A 12265-nucleotide genomic window follows, 5' to 3' on the forward strand; every position below is an offset into this window, starting at 1 on the left:
AATGTATATTCTGTTGGGGTGGAGAGTTCAATAGATGTCTATTAGGTCTGCTTGGTGCAGAGATGAGTTCAATTCCTGGATATCCTTGTTAACTTTCTGTCTCGTTGATCTGTCTAATGTTGACAGTGGAGTGTTGAAGTCTCCCATTATTATTGTATGGGAGTCTAAGTCTCTTTGTAAGTCTCTAAGGACTTGCTTTATGAATCTGGGTGCTCCTGTATTGGGTGTATATATATTTAGGATAGTTAGCTCTTCCTGTTGATCCCTTTACCATTATGTAATGGCCTTCTTTGTCTCTTTTGATCTTTGATGGTTTAAAGTCTGTTTTATCAGAGACTAGTATTGCAACCCCTGCTTTTTTTTGTTCTCCATTTGCTTGGGAGATCTTCCTCCATCCCTTTATTTTGAGCCTATGTATGTCTCTGCATGTCAGATGGTTCTCCTGAATACAGCAGACTGATGAGTCTTGACTCTTTATCCAGTTTGCCAGTCTGTGTCTTTTAATTGGAGCATTTAGTCCATTTACATTTAAGGTTAATATTGTTATGTGTGAACTTGATCCTGCCATTATAATATTAACTGGTTATTTTGCTAGTTAGTTGATGCAGTTTCTTCCTAGCCTCGATGGTCTTTACATTTTGGCATGTTTTTGCAATGGCTGGTACCGGTTGTTCCTTTCCATGTTTAGGGCTTCCTTCAGGGTCTCTTGTAAGGCAGGCCTGGTGGTGACAAAATCTCTAAGCATTTGCTTATCTGTAAAGGATTTTATTTCTCCTTCACTGATGAAACCTAGTTTGGCTGGATATGAAATTCTGGGTTTAAAATTCTTTAAGAATGTTGAATATTGGCCCCCACTCTCTTCTGGCCTGTAGGATTTCTGCCAAGATATCCGCTGTTAGTCTGATGGGCTTCCCTTTGTGGGTAACCCAACCTTTCTGGCTGCCCTTAAGATTTTTTCCTTCATTTCAACTTTGGTGGATCTGGCAATTACGTGTCTTGGAGTTGCTCTTCTGGAGGAGTATCTTTGTGGCATTCTCTGTATTTCCTGAATTTGAATGTTGGCCTGCCCTACTAGGTTGGGGAAGTTCTCCTGGATGATATCCTGAAGAGTGTTTTCCAACTTGGTTCCATTTTCCCCCTCACTTTAAGGCACCCCAATCAGATGTAGATTTGGTCTTTTTACATAATGCCATACTTCTTGCAGGCTTTGTTCATTTCCTTTTCTTCTTTTTTCTTTTGGTTTCTCTTCTTGCTTCGTTTCATTCATTTGATCCTCAATCGCTGATACTCTTTCTTCCAGTTGATCGAGTCGGTTACTGAAGCTTGTGCATGTGTCACGTATTTCTCGTGTCATGGTTTTCATCTCTGTCATTTCGTTTATGACCTCTGCATTAATTATTCTAGCTGTCAATTCTTCCACTCTTTTTTCAAGATTTTTAGTTTCTTTGTGCTGGGTACGTAATTCCTCCTGTAGCTCTGAGAAATTTGATGGACTGAAGCCTTCTTCTCTCATCTCATCAAAGCCATTCTCTGACCAGCTTCCATCCTTTGCTGGCGATGAGCTGCGCTCCTTTGCAGGGGGAGATGCGCTCTTATTTTTTGAATTTCCAGCTTTTCTGCCCTGCGCTTTCCCCATCTTTGTGGTTTTATCTGCCTCTGGTCTTTGATGATGGTGATGTACTGATGGGGTTTTGGTATAGGGGTCCTTCCTGTTTGATAGTTTTCCTTCTAACAGTCAGGACCCTCAGCTGCAGGTCTGTTGGAGATTGCTTGAGGTCCACTCCAGACCCTGTTTGCCTGGGTATCAGCAGCAGAGGTTGCAGAAGATAGAATATTGCTGAACAGCAAGTGTACCTGTCTGATTCTTACTTTGGAAGCTTCCTCTCAGGCATGTACTCCACCCTGTGAGGTGTGGGGTGTCAGACTGCCCCTAGTGGGGCATGTCTCCCAGTTAGGCTACTCAGGGGTCAGGGACCCACTTGAGCAGGCAGTCTGTCCCTTGTCAGATCTCAGCCTCCGTGTGGGGAGATCCACTGCTCTCTTCAAAGCTGTCAGACTTGTTTGCGTCTGCAGAGGTTTCTGCTGCTTTTTTTGTTGTTGTTGTTTAGCTGTGCCCTGTCCCCAGAGGTGGAGTCTACAGAGACAGGCAGGTTTCCTTGAGCTGCTGTGAGCTCCACCCAGTTGGAGCTTCCCAGCGGCTCTGTTTACCTACTTAAGCCTCAGCAATGGTGGGCGCCCCTCCCCCAACCTGGCTGCTGCCTTGCAGTTAGATTGCAGACTGCTGTGCTAGCAATGAGGGAGGCTCCCTGGCCGTGGCACCTTCCCGGCCAGATGTGGGATATAATCTCCTGGTGTGCCTGTTTGCTTAAAGTGCAGTATTGGGGTTGGAGTTACCTGATTTTCCAGGTGTTGTGTATCTTAGTTCCCCTGGCTAGGAAAAGGGATTCCCTTCCCCCTTGTGCTTCCCAGGTGAGGCGATGCCTCGCCCTGCTTCAGCTCTGGCTGGTCAGGCTGCAGCAGCTGACCAGCACTGATTGTCCGGCACTCCCTAGTAATGAGATGACCCCAGTACCTCAGTGAAAATGCAGAAATCACCAGTCTTCTGTGTCGTTCGCGCTGGGAGTTGGAGTCTGGAGCTGTTCCTATTTGGCCATCTTGCTCCGCCCCGATCTGATCTCTAAAAAAATTTTTTAAAGTGAACTCCTTTTTATTGAAGTGTAACATAGACACAGAAAAGTGTGAAATCATCATTACACAGCTCAACGATTGTTCCCAGAGTGGACCCATCTTTGTAATACCCCTCGCTCTGACATAGAGTCCAACACTCTAGAATAACATTCCAGTACCCCCAAATCCCCTCATGGCCCTTACCAGTCACTACCTCTGGCCAGAAGTAACCACCATTCTGATTCCTAACAGCATATATCAGTGTCTGGATTCTTTAAAAACTCAACAGGTATATTTGATTATTAGGAACAAAGTTGACAAGAGCATTCTTTTCCATGTGTGTTGATGGATGGAAAAAGCATTTCTTTTGGAACTATATCTAAATGTAGGATTATGGAGTCATACATAGGCTAGGAATATGCTTAGTTTCCTAACAAATTTGGAATATGTTACATTTTTCTAAGCAAGGGTGGAGAGCTGGAGCAGGGAGCTGTATGACTTAAGGGTTATTTGATTTGATCTCAAGTACTACAAAATAAATTAATTAAATACAGCTTTTATCAATGTAAGGGGGAGAGAATAGTGTTTATTGGTCATTGACTAAAGCAAACATCCAGAATTGGGACATCTGTAAATATGAGGGCAATTTAGGTTCCCAGAAGCTTGTGGCTGGCAAACAAGTGCACATGCTCTTTTTCTATTTCTCATGGCTTTATTCTTACCTATTGCAAACAGGTCTTCTCTACGATGGAGAATAGGGTTGCTAGTAGTCCCCAATTTCTTATTGATAGGTTAGTGACTCTGGAAGAAAAAGGCTTTTCTCTCTGACTTCAAAATAGAAAAATTTTCAAAAGGGTTCTTACTGGCCCAACAACTCAGGTCATATACAACCCTGACCAATCATTGAGGTCCCAGAAATGAAGGTAACATGGTTGGCCAGGCCTGAGTCCAGGAAGTTCCAGGGATCTGGTGGTACAACTGGCAGTCCTCCTAAATCACATGATGAAAAGAGGAGGAGAAGTTTCCCACAGGAAGATCCATGGCAGGTAAATAGGGAAAGGGATGCTGAGCAGATGAGGCTAATCCATGATCACCAGACGGTGGGAGGCAATGACCATCTGCTGAATTATGCTGGGGGCCAGGTGCTTTAATAGGTGCTTGGCATTTGCTATGTATTTTGATACTCGAAACAATGCTTAATGTAGCTATTGTGCCCATTTTAACTGATGAGGGCACCAAAAAGTTATTCTCAGAGTTAAGAGCCCAGTTACTGGATTTTGTTCTTAGGCAGTTTGAATGGGCTGCAACAGCAGAAGCTCTTACCCCAGATCATCTGTCAGCTCTGTTTTCTTCCCACTGGATGAATGTGGGTCAAGAGCAGTAATTAAAATTTTAAAATATTCCCTCTTTTGATGCTTATTGGAAATTGATTCTCTGAACCTTGATGGAATAGGCCCATGACTGAGGTGGTACTTGGAGCAGGAGGTTCCCTGGCAGGCACTGTCATGCAGGCTGGGAAAGGGTGACATGAAGCTGTGGGCCCTGGGGCAATGAGAAGAGGGAAATTTGGGGGCTCTGCACCATCCCAGCCAACTGTGTCATTTTGCTTAGGGATGTGGTATCTGTCTGCTTATCTATACATTCCGCAAATCACATTTGTTGAGAATCTACTCTGAATCCAACACTGCCTTAAGGATTTAAGCTTCGTGTTGCCCACGAAGCTCATAGCCACATGGAGGAAAGACGTGAGTTACAATAGTGCACTGCTCAGCACTGTCAGGCCCACCAAGGGTGAGGAGGCTACGGTAGTGGTCAGGGACAACTTCCCAGAGCAGGGAGCCTGTAAGTGTAAGTAGGAATGTTACCATGTTGTAATTTACTTTAAAATATCCAATATAGACATGTGGTGTGTTAATTGATACTGCATCCTAGGGATAGTCAGTTGCCCTAATCAGAAATACACATTTCAGAAAAGTGTCATTCCAATACTGCAGCTTTCTAATCCTAAAGAAACTGGAAGCTTTATGAGTTAGGATAGTAAATACTAGAAATGTCTTTTCAGCAGGGGAAATTATTGGCATCTAAGTTAGCTTAATGGATGATAGAAATGTTCTTTTGTTGATGGAATTAATGATGCTAAATATACATATAAATTCAGTATCGCTGGCTAAAGTATTTGAACTTTCCTACCTCTCCATAACCAGGGTTTAACAATCTACTGAGGCCTTTAGCAAATACTCTTAGGGTGGTGCCCAGGGCTTGATAGCTTGATGATTGGGTTGGAAGATTTAGACTGCTGATGGCATTACAAGGCTCATGGGATGCTACTTCTAGAATATTTGTGCATCTGCTTTAAGTGTACCTTTTGAAATGTAAAAAGGTTTTGAGATCACGTAAAAAAGCCAAGCTCTGGACTTCACCAAACTCAGAGAAGAATTGCAGGCACTCTTGCCTGCTTGCTAAAATGTGTTTCATTTAAAAGTATCCCAGCCAGGCGCAGTGGCTCATGCCTATAATCACAGCACTTTGGGAGGCTGAGGTGGGCAGATCACTTGAGGTCAGAAGTTCAAGACCAGCCTGGCCAACATGACAAAACCCCATCTCTACTAAGAATAAAAAAACTAGCTAGGCATGGTGGTGTGTGCCTCTAATCCCAGCTGCTTGGGAGGCTGAGCTAGGAGAGTTGCTTGAACCCAGGCATGGCAGGTTTCAGTGAGCCAAATTCCACCACTGCACTCCAGCCTGGGGAACAGAGTGATACTCTGTCTCAATTAAAAAAAAAAAAAAAAGGCCGGGCGCAGTGGCGTAAGCCTGTAATCCCAGCACTTTGGGAGGCCGAGATGGGCGGATCACAAGGTCAGGAGATCAAGACCATCCTGGCTAAGACGGTGAAACCCCGTCTCTACTAAAAATACAAAAAACTAGCCGGGCGAGGTGGCAGGCGCCTGTAGTCCCAGCTACTCGGGAGGCTGAGGCAGGAGAATGGCGTCAACCCGGGAGGCGGAGCTTGCAGTGAGCTGAGATCCGGCCACTGCACTCCAGCCTGGGCGGCAGAGCAAGACTCCATCTCAAAAAAAAAAAAAAAAAATATCCCCACACATAGCAGAAACTGTTTCTAAAAGTTGTTTTCATCATGCAGTAGTGAAGATGTGGTGTTTTGGGGGCTAACTTTACCTGCCAAAAAAGACTGTGCATGACCAAATTGGTTTAGGTCAATCTGCAACAAGGAAGCAGGCAAGTGGCGCAAGCAGAGAGGGGCCCCCAGGCAGGAGGAACCTTAGGGACTCAGGTGCAAGAGAGTTATCAGGGACTTGCAAAAAGGTGGGTTTACCAGGGGTGCTAGCTGCTGCGGGTGTTTCCTGAAGGACTTCTGCGCTTTACTGTGTTTAGAATTTATCCCTCAAATCAGTGTTGTTGAAAATGTGCCCAAGAAGTGCCTGGGATGGGAGGGGAGGCGGTGAGACTCTAGAGCCTGCTTTTAAAAATAAGCTCCCCGGTGATTTTCAACCCACCAGAGTTTAAGAATACCATTTTAAGCCATTGGTGTTGGTTTTTCGAAGTGCTGGGAGGCACCAGGGGGCGCAGGGTGGCGGGGAGGGAGATGACTGGATGGGTGCCTCCGCAGCAGGGCAGAGCATGGATGGGAGGGTACAGGTCAGAGGTCAGGAGGTTTTTGGACAGTCCCGATGACAGTGCTGGAAAGGGCAGGGGCAGTTTCAAAAGACACTTGAGGTAGTGATCAGTCAGTTGGCTGGAGTGCCTGGTAGTAGGGCTGGGTGAGGGAGCCAGGCGGGCAGATGACTGATAGATTTCTGGTGTGGGGATAGGATGGACAGTAAGAGCAGCAAACCTTCCTTAGGCTACTGTTGGGTCTGCCCCTGGGTCCTGGGAATGCGGATGGAAGCACGGCCTGCAGTTCTGTCATTCTCGGGGCCTGTCTGGGCCGCTGGCCCAACCACACATGCCAATCTATTGTGACTGAAACCCCCTTAGCCCACTCGTGGCTGCCCTTGCCAGCAGCTGCTCAGCCTCTCCAGGTCCTCAGTCCCTGCCTGTGCCATGCCTGGTGGCTGATGAGTTCTAGAAGGTGTGGTTTCAAATGAAAAAGGCATTATGTGATAACATTCAAAAAAGGTGCCATTATAACCTTCACTACTTAGTTCCTTTTAAATAAAATAAAGACAATCTCCAAAGTGGATTATGTGGAATGGACAATGAGGGCTGCTTCCCCATGGTCACTGTTGCCCCAAATCCCTGCCAGATGGCCCGGCAGAGCAGCTCGCGTTTCAGCAAATTGCAGAACCTCATTAGGACTCGATTTCATGTTTTTAGATGCTGTAGGCTCTACCTCAGATGATGATGACTTCTGAAGCCTGTGTGACAACACAATGAAAGCATGCTAGTGACGTGTCCGATGAAATCTGAAACAATCCATGAATTCTTTGCATATTTTATTTTTCTTTTTTTGATTTCCAACTCACACACATCTGGCATATTTTACATCTTTGCAATAAAACATGGTTACAATAGCTTAAGGAATTTATATATCCAAAATATTTCACCATGATCTCAAGATGAAATGGACTTGTCTTCCAGATGTTCAGTGTCCTCCCGATTCTAAGCTACAAACTCAAGATATTGCTTTACAGCCTGGTGATGAATAACTTAATCACTATGCTGATTCCCCATAATTTCAGAATTTCATAAATACAAACAACAATGAAGAAGGAATTCAGTGCTAAAACTCACTAGTACAAGGTGGATAACAAATAAGTAATCACATCAATAAATAATGATATGTTTCTGGTGCAAAGTGCCAATACAAAGAACCCATTATCTTGTTTTATCTTTTTAAATAAATGACTGCAAGTGAGTGTAAATTCTGAGAAAATTACATTCCTGTAACATGCCTCATAGCCCTACCGACACAATATGTACATCTATGACGATACAGTCACCAAATATACAAAGAAGAAACATGAAGAAAGTGTATATACCCCTGGGTGTATAACTTGATCAGTACAATGTATGGAAAATCATTTGATAGCCATCATTTTATATCATAAAAGATGAAGTGCCTTAGGCTAAGAATGTGGCTTTCGGTGAGAATTTCACGAGAACCTAAAAGAATAACTTCAGTTTATTGTTGTAATAAAGTCTGACTTGTTATTAAAGAAACTAAGCTATTCAAGAACCAAAGAGAAAAAAAAAAGAGTTAGCATCAGATTATCCTCCCCTGATGTATACACACCAAGCCAGTGGGATGACTCTGGAAGAGATGTGCAGGTGCTGGGAAGTTATTACTACAGAACTAACGCTCATAACTCCTATTTATATAAGAAAAACCAGGACCTCATCCCTAAGCCCCCTTTCTGCTGTGTCTTCAAATTATGCAGGGTAGGGCTGAATTTTCTTTGTATAAAGTACCCAAAATGGCAAATAATGGCTTAGTATCCAAATGCTTTATGAGCAAATTTCACTCAGAAGGGATAAATTTAGATTAAAAAGTGCAAACTATATTTTGGTGAAAATGTCAAAAATTACTGATGGAGCCCAAATTCAATCCTTTCATACAAGCTGTGTCCTTGGACAGATCTTTCTGTTTCATAGTGTGAATGCACCTGTTCCATCAAGCCATCAGGAGTAAGGAACATGCAAGTTGTAACTCCACAATAAAATTAAGAAACATTTTGTTCTTTATACAAGGTTTTACTTTTACAAAAGTATTCCTTTTAAATAAGATGCATCTGATGTACAAAGTATCAAACGTGTGTTTTTTTTTTTTTTTTTTTTTTTCTCAGCTTGAAAAGAGGCTGGAAATGGGATGCAGGTTAGGTTCAAAGCTTAAACTTTGTAACAACTGGACACAAGGTTCCTCAGAATTGTCAAAAGTCTCTTGTGACACGTCCTACAACCTTTTCTCAATAAACAACAATATATGAAATAATTACCAAAACATCTCCTAATTCATATAATTTACATGATATAAGCTTGCTTGATAGCAGCTGGTGTTCAGTCGTGAAAAAACACACAAAGTAAAATGTTGCTGACTACAATGTACAGCTATTGCTGGGTGTGATGGAATGCACAAACGGAGGTCGATGCGGACGAGTTTTTCCCACCAGAGATATTGCCTTTCCATGCAGCACTTGTGCTCTCAGCTTTAACTTGGCTTTTGGTTCTTTATCTTCAGTATCTGTTCTGATGCTCATAATGCCACCGATTAAAATCTATATTAAAAGCTACAATGCTACCAGAAGCCATGCCAGTGATCAGAGTCCTGGAAAAGCAGAAACAGCAGTTAAGAGTGATATAAAATCATTACTGTGGTTGCTATTTTACACTAGACAGTATTGTGATCTCAAAGTTTGGCATTTTACACTAGACACTGTCATGATCTCAAAGTTTGCCAAGTCTTATTTTTGTATTCATGGAAGTAGGACTGAAATTTCTTCTTGGTTCTGCTGAGAGGAGCACAGTTAGCCTGCAGACGCCTGGACAGCCAGCCCTGCTGCAGAGCATGAGGGGCCACATTTCCAGCCTCTGCTGGCTGCCCCATTTCTCTCAGCAGTCACACACGTGCCTGTCCGCTGCCTTGTTTTGGGCGTCTTTTGGCCTCTCTGAGGATATGTGGCATTTCTTCCTATCTCTCTGACCTTTCTCTTCTTTGCCCCCTTGAATCACTCCAGCTCCTGCCCTCTTGGTCCACACTCTCCCTGGACATAAAGGCAATGACGTCTCTTTCTGAAGCCCCAGATGCGGATTTCCCATTGTCAAGTGGAGGTCACTGCCAGGCTGTGTCACAAAACCCTCAGATCCAACATGTCTACCATGAATCACTGGTACCTTCTGACCCTGCTGGTCTTTTGCTGGTTAAGTCACCTTGTCGCCTCTCCTTCTTCCTCCTAACTGATCAGCTGTTGAGCTCTGAGGCTTCTTTTTCGGGGATGTTCCTCCCCAGTCCCACTGCCACTGACTGAACTCAGGTTCCAGGATTTCTGTCTACATAAAGTGTTGCTTCACTTTGAATTAGACACCTTACCCAATAAATATCTTTTGAGTAATATCCCCAATGCATGTTTACCAGTTTATAATTGATATGCATGCACTATTCATTATAAAATGACAAAATAATCAAAACCAAGGATGAGATTAAAATAGAAACAGAAACTTAGTATCTTCCCCCCTCCATTTGGAGACCCCCTAATACTACTGCGACTCTGAATATGCTCTTCCCTCCACCCTCTTCGTTCATGCCTAGTGAATGGATGAGCATCTTCTGAGGTCCTTCCTGTCCTCCCCAGCCCTCAAGAGTTCATCCCTTCCTTCTTGTTAGTCTGTTCCTGGTGCCCTCATATTCAATGATTATGAGGATCTGAGCTCTCTGGGGTCAATTTCTTACTGTGGATCCTTACTACTTTGCATTGCACTCAACCTATGGTGATGGCAGCCAAGTGAATACTTGAATGAGTAAGAATATCAGGGAAATACTGAAACTACTTACAAACAAAAATCATTTCAAACACTCAGGAAACACACATATATACAAATAATAACACAATCAACCGTTCCCATTTATTCGTAAGTATGGGCTGCCGCACTTTGGAATACTCCAATAATAACCTTAAACCTTTAGAAACAGCCTGGGCTGCAGACCAAACATCCTTTCCCAGACTAAATTAGCTTACAGTGTTTTTCCTGATGACTTCAGTACCATTTTATTATGTCATTAAGATGCTTTGTTAACTTTATTATATGTCTTAATATTTAAAATATTTTAAAACCAATACTGTTAAGAGGAATATTACAAGTAGTTGGGAAAAACGTCAATCAACAAGCTTTTCTTATTTCTGTTAAATAGCAAAAAGTAGAAATCACATGCCATCTTGAGATTATAGGGTTGCAGTTTATTTTAAAGGCTTAGGAACTTTAGACTTTATATTTCTAATATTATTTTCACTTTATAAGAAACCCAAAGGTAAATTTTAGGAAATAAGAAAATCTTATTGCAAATTGAAGAACAATGGAAAAATCATTAATTGGTTAACGTTCATATCAAGTCTTTCCAAGAAAGAGTTGGATTAAAGGATTAAAGTGTTTTAGAGAAATATATACAATAAAACGAAATAACGTAAATGAGAAACAGGTAAATAAGAACATGGGGGTAAAGACTGTTCTGGGTATTGCATGAGTGCCACATGCTGTTGAAAGGGAGGCTGGCTACAGCCCACCCCACACAATGGACTTTGCTGGAAACTCATTAGCTAGAAGTAGGTCTCACACTGAATCCCACCTCTGCTGAAAAATATGTGTTTCCCTCACATCATATAAGCCAGGGTGGCCTGTCTGAGACTAGGCAAGGATCTGAGAACAGGGAACTTGGGGGGGAGTAAGTTCTATGTCTCGGGTCCTTAAAACGTGTCTGGAGGCACCTGTTCTTCATCAGATCCATTTCTTTTTTTCCTTCTTATTCTCTTCCTCTGTTTCCTTCTCACTAGAATCCTTACTCTTCCCCTCATTTTCCCCTTTTCTTTGCCAGTTTTCCTTTCATCTGCACGCTGGAATTGCACTCACAGCACAATTCACCCTTGGTAGAATGAAGAGAGCCTTCAATGACAGTTCTCAGTGATGACACTTGTCCTTGACGCAGCTCACCTCTGGTCATGGGACAAGTCCATTGCTCTAATGCCGGCATCACATCCAGGGTAAATGTACAGTTGCTTGAAGTCACAGGCCTGCCAGACCTCTACTACCCCATTGTCCCCTCCGGTGACCAGGTTCTGGCCATCACTGCTCAGGAGAATGGCCTTCAGAAAAGGTAAAACAAAATAAAAAACACAACAACCATCTCTCAGTTTTTCCTAAATAGCCAACTCTCACTTCTGAGAAGTACTCAGCACAGTTCCCTTTGTCATTATTGACCACTGTTAGTTCTTTGTCCAACTTTTTTCAAGTTCAATCCACAGAATTCCCAATGTGGAATTCATAGAGGTTCTTACGTATACAAAAGATCTTATTAAAATCAAGATTAAATTCCCAAGAGAATATTACCAATTTAATCCAGGAAGAACTTGAGCATTAAGTAACATGTTTAGCTAAATCCTGAATATTAATACTGTAGAGAATTTTAGAACAAATGGAAGAAGCATATTTCAAAACAGGGTTTAATAATGACAACCCGGCAATTATAATTTGTTTGTGAATGAAGGGTAAATGGGTATATATAATTTTTGTTTAGGGTTCTAAAGATAGAAATCTTTGAAAATAAACTCACTTTTAATGTGAAGGTGCAGCGCTGAAACAATTATAAAAGGAGCTTTAAAAACCCTCTTAAGGCTGGACGCGGTGGCTCAAGCCTGTAATCCCAGCACTATTGGGAGGCCGAAACGGGCGGATCACGAGGTCAGGAGTTCGAGACCATCCTGGCTAACACGGTGAAACCCCCGTCTCTACTAAAAAATACAAAAAGCTAGCCGGGCAAGGTGGCTGGTGCCTGTAGTCCCAGCTACTCGGGAGGCTGAGGCAGGAGAATGGCGTAAACCTGGGAGGCAGAGCTTGCAGTGAGCTGAGATCCGGCCACTGCACTCCAGCCCAGGTG

General features: G+C 42.9%; 1 protein-coding gene across 2 annotated transcripts in view; it reads right to left on the bottom strand.

The window, feature by feature from the left end:
* Positions 1 to 7101: 7101 nt before the first annotated feature.
* NBEA (neurobeachin) overlaps positions 7102 to 12265 on the bottom strand; it is a 743995-nt gene continuing 738831 nt past the window's right edge. For both annotated transcript variants that reach the window (XM_023208811.1, XM_023208812.1), the window contains exons 57-58: positions 11323 to 11474; positions 7102 to 8947 (exon numbers count right to left, since the gene is read on the bottom strand). In XM_023208811.1, coding sequence (XP_023064579.1) covers positions 8857 to 8947; positions 11323 to 11474 — 243 coding nt within the window. In that variant the 3' untranslated portion in view covers positions 7102 to 8856. The remainder of the gene's footprint in view (positions 8948 to 11322; positions 11475 to 12265) is intronic.

The sequence above is a fragment of the Piliocolobus tephrosceles genome, chromosome X (assembly GCF_002776525.5).
Source record: "Piliocolobus tephrosceles isolate RC106 chromosome X, ASM277652v3, whole genome shotgun sequence".
Taxonomy (NCBI): domain Eukaryota; kingdom Metazoa; phylum Chordata; class Mammalia; order Primates; family Cercopithecidae; genus Piliocolobus; species Piliocolobus tephrosceles.